Source organism: Epargyreus clarus, unplaced genomic scaffold (genome assembly GCF_041222505.1).
Source record: "Epargyreus clarus isolate Ecla_fem2 unplaced genomic scaffold, WU_Ecla_fem_2.2 ptg000029l, whole genome shotgun sequence".
In the NCBI taxonomy this organism is placed as follows: domain Eukaryota; kingdom Metazoa; phylum Arthropoda; class Insecta; order Lepidoptera; family Hesperiidae; genus Epargyreus; species Epargyreus clarus.
In genome coordinates, this window is record NW_027332235.1 from 7,838,337 (window position 1) to 7,856,175 (window position 17,839).

At 34.7% G+C, this 17,839-nt stretch overlaps 1 protein-coding gene across 1 annotated transcript; it reads right to left on the reverse strand.

Moving 5' to 3' along the window:
• Window positions 1-4,007: 4,007 nt before the first annotated feature.
• l(1)G0020 (RNA cytidine acetyltransferase l(1)G0020) lies at window positions 4,008-15,506 on the reverse strand. The gene is made up of 18 exons (XM_073089303.1): window positions 15,277-15,506; window positions 14,756-14,850; window positions 14,108-14,267; window positions 13,605-13,741; window positions 13,103-13,265; window positions 12,567-12,709; window positions 11,626-11,902; window positions 10,894-11,109; window positions 10,252-10,479; window positions 9,665-9,810; window positions 9,091-9,238; window positions 8,097-8,242; window positions 7,500-7,637; window positions 6,863-7,059; window positions 5,916-6,085; window positions 5,183-5,428; window positions 4,518-4,657; window positions 4,008-4,133 (listed from the first exon to the last, which is right to left on the reverse strand). Exons 1-18 carry the CDS (start codon window positions 15,382-15,384, stop codon window positions 4,028-4,030), a joined length of 2,964 nt encoding a protein of 987 aa, XP_072945404.1. The 5' UTR covers window positions 15,385-15,506; the 3' UTR covers window positions 4,008-4,027.
• Window positions 15,507-17,839: the final 2,333 nt, after the last annotated feature.

Consider the following 17,839-nt stretch of genomic DNA (forward strand, 5'->3'; position numbering starts at 1 on the left):
ATTTATATAAAATTATTTAGCAAATACTATAGCATAACTTGTAGCCACATTTAACGTACGATAAACATGATCATATAGATAATCTTGAATATTCTTTATAAAATCGAAATGACACCAAAAAACATGGTTAGTTCTTAATCTAAGGAACCATATACAAACTTATCTTAAATATGATTTAACTATCGTACGGTAAATGTGGTGTTATACTTTAATCGGTGCAATATTAAGTTAATGGATAACATATAGCAATATTAAACGACCTCATTTTTGTCTGTTCATGCCTTATAAGACGAATTGAACGATCAACGAGTCTTCAATCAATGTTAGCAAATGTTTATATAAACGTTATGGATCATTAACCAGGCCAATGTTTAATACAAGGCATTAAATTCACTTTTTGGGGGTTTATGACTGGATATAATTTAAAATGTTATAAGAACTTTCAAAATCATTGCATTATGATCAAACCGGAGGCATCCTTTCTAAAACCACTGTTCAATTTATTATAAAATACGTAAACTGAAAAAAGTAAAAGCTAAAAAGATGCCACAGACGTAGGGTACATGCAAATCTAGCAGACATTTTATCTTTCACTCTTACATTACATCAACCGTATTTGTCTCTCGCTTGCACTTTGTAATTTTCGTTGATTGTACATTTAGCTCTTTAAAATAATTAATGTTAAACGTAGCTCAGATTCATGCAATTAAACGCTGAGTGTAAAGAGCATATTGTTTACATGTCCATTTTTCAATCAATATTATTCCTTTTATAATTATTTTCAAAAAGCTATGTTGATTCATACTTTTTTGAAGTCAGAAAATAAAAATATAATTATTGATTGTTTAAATGTTTGCAAATCTTTGATTTGTTCACATATTTGTTGAATATTTTCTGTCTTTCTTCTTTCTAACATATGTTATGCAAACATGTTAGAGTGAGAGAGTGCATATTCATTCTGCTGCGGAGTTATATTGTCGCTACTTTTTAAACGTAATTAACAATTCAATTTGCATTTCAAAAATGCTTTCGTCATTCTTTAAAAAGCACCTTCTGCTGTATTATGACATCCTGGTACTATAAAAATTTAATCACTTATAGTGTAAATTTTGTTCTTAGGAACTTAGGAGCCTGTTTAAAACGTGTTTAATATATATTATTTTATTTACAACATATCTAATTAATGAAAAATTACTGAGATACTAAGTAGTCTTGGTTTATACATTGGCCTGCGTGAATGCTCTATTACCTGTTCTTATGCTTGGTTTGAATCTTCATTTGATTTGAATAGTACTTTAGTTTATATTTTATTTTAATTATATTTTATTTATTTTGCAGAAAATACGGTTATTAAGGTTTAATTAAAAAGAATTTAAATCAATATGCGAAAAATTAAAATAGTTACCTGAAATATCATTACTTGAATGAACCAAAGTGATCACAATATTAGACCATGTTCTGCATTTCTTTTCTATCGATTATTCATAATCCAACTCAAATATTTCCCAATATTTTCGGGTACGTAACATGTACATGTATATCAAACTAAATAGTATACTTGTACTTGCCAAAGTACCGAATACAGAATCCCTTGAATACACAAAAGGTAACCATTCACTTAATATCTAAATTGGACCAAAATTTTACTAATAATAATTCAAACCAAGCATATTGCAACAAGAGGCATATAATAACAATTAGTGGCTTATTAAGAATTTTTAACGTGTTACCGGTCAATAGTAATATAAGGCTTCAATATATTATAACGAATAGCGATTTTGCTTAGTTACGATTGATAAATAGGAGGCAAGGTATTTTAAGCTATACATATAATATTTTTGAATATTTCGTGTTGATCACAGTAAATATTTGTAGTTCTAAGGGTTTTCGTGCGTGTCGTCGAAATAAATTAAATTAAGTAGGTAACAGCTAGAGCGATTACCTCATGGTTTTAAGGCGGGGAATTGAATTCATTTATTTTAGACTTATATGAAGTTCAAAACGGATATGAAAAAAATATTGTGCCTTAGTGAGATGGACAGCCTCCGATATCATTTGAACCCAAACGGGTGCGGAATGGAACGTAATCTTCATTATTCATGTTAAGTAATGAATCTCTCGCACTGTACACTATGCACGTGTTGTTAATAATGACGTAACATCTTGACGTCATAGTACACAATGCACTATGGTCATGTAGTGTAGTCTCTACAGGTTGGCGCGGTTTTAAAAACCAAATCGTACTTAGACTTAAATGCAAGATATTTTCTGGTATTAAATCAACTTAGTAGGTCTAATGTAAAACCACACTATTTGATATATCATAACTTTGTATTGCTACAAACTAGTTCTGCCTTAGATCAGCTGTGTTCTTATCTAAGTGTGGTTACTTACAAACGCATATAATCCCACTTGGGATTATCTTCCATGGTCCATTGTGTACTAGAATATAACTGAGAACCCCTTCTGAGTTAAACAAAACGCAATAATGTTTACACAATATTTGTTTTATTAATGTTGTATCTGATTATTGATTATATTTACACTATAATGTAGATCAGTATGTATATGTCGTAGCAATAATTTATGAGTGGCAATAAGGTCTAGTGGATTTGCTTTGTGTATTGAGTATATTAAGATGTAAAGCGTAGGTACCTTTGTCCTCTCTAGTCTACCTGACGCTGTAAACTGCTTCGTAATCACAATAAGTTCAAATCCTCAGCGTTTTAATATAATAATATATATTTTATAATATCAAGTGAAGTAGAAACGATTTATATTTAATATTTAAAATAATTATGTGATCGATGTTCGTGACGTTTTGTTTAGCTGAAGCTTGTAAGTGATGTTTCTTGCTAAATTGTCTTTCGATTATAATTAATTAGATACGAAATCTTCGAACTTTTCTACGGGCTTTAATTATTTGGTACTAATTTATCTCCATTACGTTGGCTGTAAATGTCTTATTTTTAGCGTTAAGACAAAGTGCCAAGTCGCAGATCTTCTCATAGCTTCTCCTGTTCCTCTTGTTCGCTTACAACCGTGTCTCCTCTGCGCGTAGAACACCAACCTAATCCTGAGGCCGAATAGCTACGGAATCGCTACAGGATACTTTTCATAGACAATCTTGTAAAAATAGTACCTACTACGTATTTTATTTATATTTATAACTCTAATGATCGCTTTAGATAATATAAGGATTTGTTATTTTAAAAGTATCCTGTTAAGAAAGTGAGAAATAGTGTATAAAGCCGTATTAAGTCATGGTATCGTTGATGACGGGAACTCCGGAACGAGATTCTAAATATTTTGTTTTGTAGGGAATGTTTTATTGAGGTAGTTATAGTGTTAATGTGGCTGGATTTCGTATGAAGTCGTGCAATGAATTCCCAACCGTTCTCAAACTGTTCCACCGTCGGTCCGAAGTCCAGCCCTCTCCTTTTGTAACGAGTAGTGCATGTATGTTAAACTAAGTGACAAACTAATTATAGTATAAAATTGTTTACCACGCGCTCGGCAGAGGGCGTTAGACGAAAATATTATTTTTCTTAGATCACATTATATTGTAAAGGCGGTATGGTGCGGCGGGGAGCCGGCCGCGGCGACACAAATTCATATTTTTTTACTCGCGACCGCCCGCCGTCACCCATATTTGTTATGTTTAAGAGGAAATATCTATTGTCTATTCCAAGGGTTGAATAACTACCAACACTTTTTTATATTACAATAATTATAGAAATTATTATTGAACTTGTTGTTTTCTTTCACTACCACAATTCTGTAAACCATTACATTTTAACCTCAATTAGAATTCTAAACGATTAAAACTTCTTATAAGTAGGAATATAGATATCCAATGATGTATGAAACTAATAAAATATAAAGAACTGTCTCTGACTTAATGTATTAATAGTGAGAAACATGAAATTGTGATGTATTATTTATGACAAGTTTCCATCATTTGGCGAGAGATGGCGTCGTATGTTGTCTGGAAAATAAAAGGCTGATTTAGTCAAAATATTGTTTATTACACTTGGTTTCGGTTGTGCTTCTTTTTCTTTTTCTTCTTATTATCATGAGCCTCAATAAGATCATCTATTTCCTTACTGTCATCTCCTAGTCGTTTCTCGCCACTGAAACAATGCAAGAAATGTCATATTTGAGTTGTTTTTACAAAAAATGGGAATCCTTACTTTCTTTGCCGATTTTTACCATTTGTTACTATACTATAATCAAACAATTTGTAGGGTTCATTGAACGGACAAACTGAAAGGGACTGTAGACATAGTAAAAATATTTCTCTCCAAACAGAACCTAAAGCATACCTTATACTTAAAATAATACTCTAATAATAATAAAGTTCCTCAAAAATACTTTTGCATTACTTTTGATGATGAAAAAACCTTTTTTACCCTATTCCCAAAAAAAAGATATTTATTATTATTTATACCTATTGATTTAAAACAATATTTATTTCTAAAGGTCCTAGAATTTAGCATTATTTTTTTTAAACATACCTTTTAACGGAGACTAGGTTGGCCTTCTTAGAGGAGGCCAGGGCCTGCCCCCAGTCTAGGTCACTGCCCTTGATGCGGTACTGCGCTAGGTCCTCGCCCATTAACTTCGATAGCTCCTTGCGCTGTTTCCTTTCCAACTCCTGAAAACAATAACAACAGGAGAATTATTATATTTTTATCATAAGCAAAGCTATCAATAACGACAAAAGCACTTAAAATGTTGTACTTAATTTTTATTATATGTCTGACACGCTCTATGTCTGTAGATGGAAATGCACTCTTAATTAAATGCCATTGTGGAAGATTAAAGAAAAATCAGTATTACTATAAAGAAACTTGATATAGTTCCACCACCTATCGTATAGACCTACCGAGTCCTTATTTATACATTGTTTTACAATAAACGGTAAAATTAAACTACTTTAAACAATAAAATAAATTAACAAAGAAATAAAATTAATGTCTATTTGTAATCTCAAGTTAACTTAATGCTATGAAAGCTCATATATGTACGACATTTAATATCCCATTTAACAAATTAAAATTAAAACATTACGTCCGTTTTTACTTTTAATCTGTGGGTAAAAAAAATAAACAAAAATAAATCACAAGAATTTATTCCTAAATTTCCACCCAATTAACACACATATGCCTAGGATAAGTACCTTGGCAGCTTTCGTCAGTTCCTCATTAAGACTCTGCTTGACGGGTCCCTGTGTTTCCATATCCGCTGTCTTATCATCTATGCCTATTTCCTTAGCCACTGTATCTTCTAGAATGGAGTTGAGGGCTGTGTTGATCTTCTTGCATGCCTCGTAGAACTTGGCCAAAACCTGTGAACCTGGGAGGCCTAGCTCGGACGCGATTTCGTCAACATCTTTCATTTGGAAGCCCATTGCTATAAAGAGGACCTGGAAAAGGTCATAAAATACGTATGATTTTGATCAAAATGTGAAGGCTTAGGGTCTGTAGAATTATCAGTTCTTTTTTCATGACATTGGAGTAGCAGGCGAGCATGCAGTTTTCCTGATGGTAAGTGGTCACTGCCTCCTATGGACTTCTGTAATGTGTCCCAGATAAGATTAGATTACGTATTTAACAAACAAATTCCTACGTTCATTTTTAGGAGAACTAAACTTCATATTATATATTGGATTACCCCAAATGAATTTCAGACGGAATTTGATCTTTAAATTTTGTACATTAATGGCATACATATGTCAAATAAATGTTTTATTTTTAGATAAAAAAAAGCAACAAAACAGCCATATGAAAATGTATGCAAATACATGATATTATCTAACTGACATGAGAAACCAATCTATCTTTGATTGATTGGGATTAATCCCGGATTTTTTCATATGAGAACACTCTACAAATAAACTTTTCAATATTCACCTGTTGCACTGCATCCAATTTAATGGATGCTTTGGTGTGGAACACGATGTCAGCGATAGGTGCTAGGAGGTCGCTAATGAGTCTGTAGTCGGCCTGCTGTCGGCAGTACGACTCTATCCGGGATAGGTCGTGCCCGGATAGGTGTTGCTCTATTGTATCCTTCGTTAGAACTGGAATGAGATGTAAAGATGGTATAAATATTTGTTGTTGATGGAAGTAGAAATATTATGTATAAATGCTGGTATTCATTCTACCATGTTGATAGGTCAGTAAGCATGCCAGTCTAACGCTGGTAAGGTTATAGGTGGTAGAGCCCTTTATGGTTGGACTCCGGCGGCACCACCGCCACACCTATTTCTGCCTTATAACAGCAGTGTTGTGCTGCTGCTGTGTTTTGGTTTGAAGGGTGTGGTAAGGTAGACATACTCTTCCAAAGCGTTCCAGCTTAGTCCTCAGGAGTAGCGGCGCATCTCTGGCCGACTTCCGGTAGGAATGTCTGGGGTTGATAACAGATGTCCATGGGCGGCAGTAGCCACTTACCATCAGATGGACTGCATGTTCGTCTGCTACTTATAGTTTATAAAAAAAAGAGATCAGTTTTTTGATCAATCTATCTACTATTCAATGATATGTCTATCAAAGATTGAAATTTGACAATTTCGGCTTCGTCTATAATTTGTCAAATGTCGGTCTTTGGTAGGCAAACACTTTATAGATTGAATTACTAATAAGTCTAGGTAACACTGGAGATTTATGCAGAAACAAGTACAGCAGTAATACTTTCAGCGTCGAACCACAAAGAGTTGTTTCCTTCCTACTTATTTATTTATTCATTATGAACGTTACAAATATGTAAATTCACAAAGGCAGCTTAATGCTAGAAAGCATTCTCTACCACTCAACCTTATTCCTTTTCCTACAGAAATAGTAATAGCACATATACATACCCGGTTTATCAACCTTCACGCTATCATTGAGCAGCGTGGCAAGCGCGAGCGGGGCTGACAGCTTCCGGAAGCTCCGCGATAGCAGCCGCGAGAAGCGCTTGCGGAAGTCCGCGCTGTAGGCCGACAGCCACGCACTGGCCGGTAACGCTCGCAGCATTATACACGAGTGCTCGCCTGTCAACTCGTTCGCTTTCTGACTGGAATTATCAATACGTAGTTTGTGAAAATCAAGTTTTTTTTACAAACAAACATCTAATATCCCTATAGTATGTCACTATCGTTCTTAGAAATGCAACTAACTAACTTGGTTTAATAAGATTGTCTAAGTTTAATTTTATTAAATTTCCTTCAAAACTGAGTTAGAATTCGTAGTGTTTGTTTTCGACCGAACAATTATCACTTCAATGGTATTCCCACGAACCGCGTTTATAGTCAGCACCAAACTGCTAGACCGCTCTTAAATTGATGCGAGGAGGTGTAGTCATACAATTTTCTATGGCGACGCGATTCATTTCTATATTCAGAGGGGACTAGCAGTTTAACGCGGACTATACCTTCGCTAATAAATGAGGAAAGTGTAATAGATAATTAAAAAAAAAAAAACAAAATAAAATTAATTATTTCACTATTAAATTACCTTAAATATACAGGAACGTATTTCTGCGACTTCCAGAATTTGAGCAGCTCCTCGGTAAGTCCGAAACTCGTTCCCAAATAGTCCAGGTGTTCAGCACGTACTTCTGAGAGACGCTTTAGCAGTGTTGGCGGTTTTGTTCTGAGAAAATAGATATTATTTATTACACTTAAAAAAGGATTATTACAATATACCTGACTAACTCACAAGTGAGTGGTTCAGTGACCAGAGATCGCAAATGCGTGTCTTGCTGGTTCACTCATCCTATCCTGTTGGTCATGTAAAACATTTTAGCTTATATTACAGAAGCTTATATTAATAATTTGCATGATTTTAAAATATTCCTATTACTTTGCTACTACTATATTAAAAGCTTTTATTTAAAGAGACTCATGACATAGCCCTGAGGTACTCCCTCAGGACTTTGACATGGGGCTCTTCAAGAGGGGTGTAAAAAGAGCTCTCCTTCAAAGCCGGCGATGCATTGGCGACTCCTCTGGTTTTGCATATGTCCATAGGCGACGGTGACTGCTTTCCATTAGCTAAAATATAAAAAAAAATTGTAATCTAACGGCTATTAGTTTATAAAATACCACTAACCTCGGCACAATGTTCTCAGTTTGCAGCGAGCTCGTCTTCCCGTTTGTTTGCGCGTCATCATCGTCTGAATCCGCTTCGTCGAGACACGGTATGTCGCCAGAATAGTACGCCGCTAGTTGCTGGAGAGCTCGCTTGCCGTAACCCATCTAGCAAATAAAAAATCAAAGACTATACTACTAATTATACTAAGCAGTGATAGCCCAATGGTTAAGAAACATCTGCCTCTTGATTGAGGGGTCCGAGTTTCAAATCCCAGGCACGCACCTTCGATTATTCAAAGTTACGTGCGTATTCGATATTAATTATAACTTGCTTAAACGGTGAAGGAAAACATCGCGAAAAACCTTCTCATTCTGAGAGGAGACCCGTGCCCAGCAGTGGGACTGTAATGAGTTGATGATCACCACTAATAATAGTCATCATGTCGTTGTAACGCAATAAAGGTCGTAACTCGTATGTTAGATTTCCGACTAGTTTAAAAAATAATGATGAAATTAAGTGTCTGTTGTGCATGTCTTCGTGGCATTATTTTTTAATTGACATAAACTAAAAATCTCATGTAAATATTTGTGACTCACTAAATCCTTCCAACTAGAACGATGCAACTGCATCATTTAACACTTTTACTTAACGTAGAAATTGATGAAACTGTGATGCATCTGCTATTGAAGCATGGAAGGCTCTTACACCTTTAAGAGTTAATTTTTCTTTAAGTGCATATGAATTCTACAATCTCTCACTTTTGAAATGAAATGAAATATAAAATATATATTTATTTGTATAAGACTATGGGTGGCACTTACAAATTGTCAGTTAAAATATTTTTTTAATATTTCTTAAACTACAGGATCAGAACGCAACCTCGAATTCTTTCTAATTCTGGTGCCCTAAGGCTTATATCCTTCTGATGATATACAGATCCCCAGTGGTATGAAAGGACAGATTAACAGTAGCATGAAAGTTAGAGATTAATAAAGAAAAAATTCCCACTTACCCGTTGATACGAGGGATGCGTGGCTATCCTGACTATCCTCGCTCCGGCTAACTTAGGAAAGTCCCTATCGCCGAACTGTTCGCAAATGTTCCACGGGATCAGATCGCCCGCCGCCTTGCGACCGCGCCCTAAACTGTCCTTCACTGATCTAATGGAAAATGTATTCATTGATTAATTTATAATTTATTCATTTTAAATACCTACTAGATTAGATTTAGATAAGATTATAAAATATATTGATATTATTATCATCTTCTAAACTAGATTCTATACTTTGCGTTGCGGTAATGACACCCCATCTTTTTAAATAAAAAAATATCTAAAAACATAATTAATAATTATATTGAAATACTAAAGAATTAGTAATTGAGTGTCGTGTGTGTGCTTTAATGAGTACGTGTTTGTGTTCGTATGGGTGTGTCCATGCTTATATTGAAATTAAACATAGGAACTACTGAACTACTTAAGATCTACTACTATTTAAGATTCTACTCTTATAAAAGTCATAAATACACAAACAATACTTGTTTTAACAAACAACTTACGACTAAGTAAGATAGAATAAGTAACTCACTTATCAGATATGTTCCCCTCGAGGCACATCTGTATAACACATAGGACTTCGGGCATGCTGGTGGACTGTGGGGGCGTGGGAGCCAGTAGTACGAACAGGCAGTGAGCTGGAGCGTCTGCTAACAGCTGGATGTCGTTTGGACTGTTCTGTGGAACGGAATTCGAGTTAAAATTTAAAATGGGGTTAATTGTGATTTTTTATCACTAATTTACAGTGTATTCACTGAAATTTGCAATATTTAATCAATTTTACAGGATTTTCAGCCAGCACTCTGCTGTGTTTTCAGCGCGATACAAAACGAGCATAACTGCAGGCTCATTTTATGCAGGGTGAGTGATGACGTGAAACTTGTAGTAACTGGCGACAAATATAGTCACAAGTCGGTTCAAGAAGGCCTCAGTGGCTTATGATAGCAAAACAGGGCGTCTCAATTGACCTGAAGCAGGTTTTAGGCGGTGGGTAACGGGAGCCAGACGTATAAGAGAATTCAACCAGGTCTTCATTAGGACAATGGCATGATGTCTTTTCATCTAGCTTTATTTAGAGGGGGAGTGGGACCAATGTCTTACTTAACTAAAGTCACTTACCTTATAGTGACTAGCGACGTATATAGCGACCAGCCGGTGCAGGAATGCCTCAGCGGCCTTATGATAGCAGAATAGCGCATCCCTATTGACTCGTAGTAGCTCGCAGGCGGCGGGGGGCGGGGCGCCGGCGCCGGGGGCGGGGGGCGGTGCCTCCAGACACAGCAGGCTGTTCAGCCAGCGCTCCACTGGGTCGTTGGAACGGTAACGGATCGGCTCGTCCAGTTTTATCTGAAGGGGGGTAAAATACCTTTAAATAGAATCTTTGCCTTCTTATGAAATCTGTTATAAAATTTCAAATGGTAATAGGAGTCTTAATGTTTCAAATGCGTTACTATTCGAGTACAAATTGGATAGTTTTATGTAAGTGTTTCTCTTTTAGCACTGCCTCTAAAACACATCATCATTTTTTATTGTTTTACCTGAACCCTGTTAAAGATACTAACTTAAATGACTTATTTGAAACACTATGTAAGTACAAGATTTACATTATGGGTATGACAAGATATTCACATTGTCCATCTATCAAATTGGAACACAACGCTTATCAGTACTGTACCACAAAAATGGTGTTTAAATAGCGAGAAGCTCATTATTTATAGGTATATGTGCGAATAACCAACAAAACAATAAACTAATACATACCGGCGGCGGTGCATTATGCTTCGACTGCAACTGTGCAAACAGCTTAAGAGACAGAGCTCTTCCTGTACCCTCGTAGCCCGAAACCGTAGAGGATAGTAAAGCTAGGGGTGCTTTGGTAGCGGCCGCTGATACGTGTACGAGAGGGATGGCCGCCGCTTCGTCCACTAGGACCAAGTCTGCGGCTGATAGAAGCGAGTGGTCGTCTGGCGTGATGTACTGGAAGAATGGTGAGTTTGGATTTATTATAGAATTGGTGAGTTTGGATTTATTATAGAATTAATTAGTGTAATGTATGGAAAGTGATTGATAGACAGAAAAACTAAAAGAGAGAGAAAGAGAGAAAAAAGAAAAATTGTAAAAAAACGCAAATCAAATAGGTGTAATGTTAAAAAAGCGTATTAAAAAGATGGAGTTTTCATTTTCGATATAATATTTTAAAATATTTATTTAATTGTATTAAAAGAAAATAAAAGTTGTGAAGGAAGTTATATGTATAAGGGATATAATAAACTTTAAATGTAGTTTTTTTTTGTTTTTTACTAAATTTGTTGTCCTTAGGAAAATTCTAAAACTTTTTGCTTGAAGAGCATCACAAATAGTTCATTTTATTTGAAAATTCTTGATAATTAGACCAAATTATCTTATATGTAATTATGATATGTACAGCCTATGTTTAGCTAGGATTTTACTTAACTAAAGTCATTTTGGAAGGTACTTAAGTTTGATACTTACTTGCACAGTTTGCCTCGAATTCCTAGCAATATTAATCCTAACGATCGCCTTCTTGAAGTCCGGGTTAGTGGACCTTATGATATTATAATCTATATGCTCTTGATACAGACAGGCATCGAGACCTTTGAGCAGGAACTCGAATAGAGTGATCAAGTTCTCTGGGTGGGGGGAAGTGACGTACACGTTGACGTATCCGAGCGATACGGCCGCGGCCACGGCGAGCCCGAGGCAGGCCGACTTGCCTCGACCTCGAGCTGCTGTGAGGCAGTGAGGCGGTCTGGGAAACGAAATAATTTTGATAGGTCATATTATTACGTATACATTGTGCATTTACATTAAGACTCAAGTTGTACCTTGCCAAGAACATGTATTTTTTTAAATATAAATAATAAAGACAAGCTCATTGAGTTTTCTTTTCAGTAGAGGTCACGGTCCGATTAGGTAGTAGTTTAAGAAAAATTTGTAATTAATAAATTTTAAGTGCTGCCGTTGGCCTATACAAAATAAATGTATTTTATTTCATTAAAAAACATGCATTTTTTTATTATTTATGTCAAAAAAATACGTTTTCTTGACAAGGTACAACTTGAGTCTTTAGTTAAATAAATGCATTTGATAACTTCAAGGAAAACTTGTAGATGAACAATGAATTGATGTTATGTCCGTTCTATTTAAACTAAGTCAATTTTTTTGGAAATATTGCCATGAAGAATGTTAGTGTAATCTCTCGTAACATTTCGTATTACTTTCTTGCTAGTGCGTTCAATAAATAAGAGCGTCTTAAGAATTATAATGATATTTCTTTTTAAAATGATACTAGTAATTTAGTTGTTAATAAAAAGTACAATATTTTAATGGATGAGATAAAATGTGTTTTTAGTCTGTTTAGTATTTTTCAGTAAAATTTAATTAACAATATAACGATATAACAAAAAACTTACCTGGATTGTTTATCAGCTAAAGTATTAATGAGTGCCACTAACGCCGTAGCTTGGTCGTACGTGCGACACAGCGCCACTAGGGGGCCGGCGGGCGGCGTGTCGGAAAGAGACGACACTAGTTCTGTCAGTTTGGGGTTGACGCGCTGGAACAAGTGACATTTATGAAACTATGACAAAAAATTCTTTTAATATTGAAGCTTAGTTGATATTAAATGTCTCCTATATTAATATGCAGTAAGATGTCAAACCACAAAGGTACCAAACAAGAGGTCTCGCGGTGCCTGCGCGTTCAAAACACGATACTACTTTTGTAAGCTACGTATTGATAACACTGACTTTAATAATTTTACTACCAATTCAACTTTAGCTACTGTTACTATAGCCTTGTTGGGGTCAGTTTTCACTGTATTCGGTCAACCAGCGTAGTTAACGAGGATGATGAAACTAAATTGACTGCAAGAAAATGGTCCTCTTGTTAATAAATAAGTTTTATCTAAGCTTATTCGACGAGAAGTGCGATCATAAATAATATTTACCTCAGGGCTAGCATCAACAGGTTCCACTTGCGCAGTTTTAGACGATATCGGCAACACGTTCAAAGCATCGTCCAGAACGAGGCAACGCGGGTTGTCGGCGAGCGAGAGCAGGAAACGTTCGTTGAAACGATTCACCACTGTGTCGTGAGCTTCGGTTTTAAACCTGGAATATAAATTACGCAGAACTAGTTGAAATCATTCCAAAGCCGGTAGTTCTGATCACGATTTGTTAGTCTGTGTGTGTGAGCGAGAAACAAATATAAATGTTGGCTGCATTTAGGACAGAATTGTATTTTAAGGAAAATTATAAAAATATTGAAAACTTTTGATTATGATTCCATTGTTAAACAATTATGGTAAAACTGAGTAAATAGTCTAGTTATTTATGGCAGTATCCTTGCAATTTACTTAAAACACATAAAAAGATAAAATTACTAAGAAAAACTTTATTACTTGAGAAATCTACCATAAAAGTATTAATTGTGTCAATTACAATTATTACCTAGAATGAACATCCATAGTAATTGAATGAAGTTGCCTCAATGAATCCATAGTCTTCAGGAGAAAGATTATAAGACCACCACCTTCCACAGTTTCTATAGTCCGGGCCATCAAGTTGGGTGTGAGAGCTTCAAAATCCTGTAAAATCACATTACATAATAGAAAATCATCACAAAAATCTTTGTAAATTACCATTATTGAAGTGATGTCACGAAATCGAGCTAGATTTGGCACTTTCAATCCTTTGATCCTTTTTTACTGCAAGCAGATTTTACAGATATGTTCTGTACTTATATTATTATATCATTGTTATGGGGTTTAAGTACCTTGTAATCACTAACCAACACTAACCTTGGTCAATTGTGACCAATATTCACACTTAGGAGGTCATGAAACCCTTAAAAATCTTAAAATGAACTGATGTAATTATTAATAGTTAAACCTTCTTAGACTCCTTTGAGTAGATGACAAACCAGTGATCCATCTTAACTGAAATCTCATTACCTGCAACACACAAACTCCATAAGTCTGTCCGAGCATGGCATGGCTCTCTGAGTAGTACCTTCCATGTATTGTGGTGGCAACTCGGAAAGCATCAAATAGCGACTCCTCTGATACTTCTAGTTTGCCTGCAGCTATCTTCTTCGCTCTTTTTCTGCCATGACTAAAAGCAAATGTAAAATCACACAAATTACGAAACAGCAGTCAATAAGTTTAGTAAAGATATTTAAATCATTAAAAGGTAATCAGTTTGACGAGTTTGCAAACTCATCACCATAAATTGTCCTACAACAAAGCACAGGTATTTCATTGTAATTACAGTAATTATAGCCATAGTTGACAATAGTAATAGTGGTAGTGCTAAGTGGTGGTATATACGGCTAGCCCTTATGTTAAGTATCAACCATTGTATCAACATTGTTTAACTTTGAAGCTTATTTAAAATCTACACAAGCCAAAACTTATGCACAATACAATTAACTATTTCAATTATTTTAGATTAAAAAGTTTATCTCTCAGAATGTCTTATGAATTTTTGTGATCAGGGTCATGTGTCCTGATGCAAGTTGAACATTTTTTGCCCATATCAATAAGTGAACAACACCGCTAAAGAAGTTTTCACTTCAATAAAAATAAAATTATAATACATACTTGCTAATAGCTTCATCCTTATTTTTGTAGCACCAGAGAACAGTTGGTCTAGCTTTCACAGTAGATTTCACCAGCATATCATATAGGATTGGTACCTGAAAGAAAGAATGTTAGTTTTCAAATGAGTGTATTAAAAATTTAACTCATGCATTACACACTAATATAATGTAAAATTAATGTAATCATAATCTTAATTCCTGATTTGAATTGTGGATACAAATATTGTGACGAAGATGTTTTTATTTTCGTATCTAGGTATCGTTTTATTTTCGTACAATGACAATAATACAATGTGAGCAATATGAGGAGTTTTCGAAGTCTTTGAAGAAAGTTTCAGGCATATTTTATTATACTATTTTTCTATTTTTTTCTTTCGGTTACAACATGATCATTGATTTTTAAAATGCATATTATATTGCGAAATATAAAGTTTCCAAATTTTGCTAGCATACACAAGTGTACCGCTTCCTGAGAAATAAAATTAACAGGTATTACAAACTTTATAAATGTTTTTAACATACTTGGTCTCTGCTTTTGTCGCCGACAAGTAGAATCATTGTACGATGCCCGAGTTTAACGCCATTTTCAATCATCACACGAATACGATTATCAATTTTCTTCTTCACCATTTTGTTTCAGCTAATTTTAATATTAGTTTTACAATATTTTTCACTTATAAAACTTTTCTAACCTATAAACACATGTTTATTACAAACACAACATTTGAAGTTTTGAACGCATGACATTGACACTTGACAGTAATTGAATGAATTAATATTCATACAGATTGTTAGATAGAAGAGTTGATATAAGGATTTCCGTTTTGGTATGAAATGATACGAAAGTAAATTCAACTTATCGATACTTTTTTTTCTCTGAAAAAAAAAACAATAACGATTAAAGCAAGAAACCATGTGTCAGGGACAAAGAGTATACGTATATAAGAAGTCAGGGAAACAGCTGAAAAAATAACGTTTCGTTTTCTTAACATAAAATTTTTATTTAATTTTAAATTATGCAAAAAACAAACTTGGAAGGATATTGTTACAGTTTCTCATTACCACTTACCTTTTTCATTACCTCTAATCATACAGAAAACCTCGCGCATGTATTTTTTAAGTATCAATAGTTTTAAATATAGTTATCGAAACTATATGATCATTACGGTATCCAACAAAACTATGTGGTATCGTTTCTTCGGCTTCATTTATTTCCTATTTGGAAGGTATGGCTTCGACGTATGATTCGATTCCTTATGCTCGACGTCAGCAGGAATAATTTAACAAAATACTTTGATGCTGTTTTAAGGCCTTGTGGAGTTAATCATTTAAAAAAAATAATAGTGTTAATTTTTTTAGAAAGCGTTTAGAGATCTATAAGGTCTACATTTATTTACCTGGGTTCTAAAGCACACTCGTATATTTTTTTTATTTGGCATCAGCAAGTATTTACAATTGGAACCATTCGGAGATTATTCGATTTCATATTGACATATTAATGGTTATATTAATGGTTGCATGAATAATACGGATATTATGAACTACGCAAAGACACATTCATTGCCCGAATTTCTAAGATATTAATTGTCATGTTTATTTTTAACCATTTATTTACTTTGTATTCAACGTTTACAGACTATATTTTTAACCAGAAAAATAGTGCTAGCTATAGGGTTACGGTTAATTTTAAATTACGTATGTTAAAATATTTAATGGCAACTTTAGCGCGTCCTAAAATACGATTGTAGACACTAGCGATGCGCGATTGTTACTAAAAACAATCGAATTATTCGATTGTTATTGTGTTCGATTGTATTCGAATAACTATCGAAATTCTTCGATTGTATTCGAATAACTATCGAACAATCGAAATTGTTCGATTGTTGGGCGATTGTTCGATTGTTTGTCGATTGTTCGATTGTTCGTCGATTGTTCGATTGTTCGATTGTTCGATAGTTCGATTGTTCGTCGATAGTTCGATTGTTGGTCGATTGTTCGATTGTTCGTCGATTGTTCGATTGTTGGTCGATTGTTTAGTACACGCAAAACTAGTAACAGCGCAGTCAAGCGATACGCGACTGTTACGTAAAAATAGAACTATCGAAGCTATTTGGTTGTTGGTCAATTATTTAGTATACACAAAGCTACTAGCAGCGAGGAGCCCCTAATTTCTGTGTTTAAGAAATCTGAGTCAGTCTTATATATTTGGTGGGGGAAGCGCACGTGCGTCGTGCACCCTTCCGCTGCTTCGTTGCATTCCGTTATTTAATGGTGCGTCCACACCTTGCTTCTCACGCAGCTCACTGCGCCTCGTGGCCACACACTCACACCCTACTCGCATTGTAAACATTATTTTTCTTCAAAGATATAGTATTTCACCGATTAATTTTAATGTAACTATGAGGACATCATTTTTTGTGATAACTTTTATCTATAATATACGCTAAAAAGACATTTTATATTTTCTGATGATCTTTTTCTATAATATGCGCTATGAAGACGTATATTATATTTTTTAGATGACCTCTTTTTGAAAACGTTGTCATGAAACAAACTTAGGGGATGACTACGACATCTGGATTATCGATGATACTCCATAGTATTTGATACAAAATGATGTATGGTATAATTATTTCTCAACAATATATAGTACAATTGACTAAAATGTAATACAATACTTTACATTTTCCAACCAGTGGCAAGTGACGATAGCTTTGCAACACGACGCACCTGCACATTGTCCTGAGCACACGTATGTGACCGCGCGGTATAATTTGTATTCGGTCGTCGATTGTTATTCCAAGGTCGATTTTTATTCGTACGTCGATTGTTATTTCAAGGTCGATTTTTATTCGAACGTCGATTGTTATTCGTACGTCGATTGTTATTCGTTCGTCGATTGTTATTCGTACGTCGATTGTTATTCGAACGTCGATTGTTATTCGTACGTCGATTGTTATTCGTACGTCGATTGTTATTCGTACGTCGATTGTTATTCGAACGTCGATTGTTATTCGAACGTCGATTGTTATTCGATTGTTTTTTATTACTACGAATAAATCGACAATCGATTGTTGATTCCGTC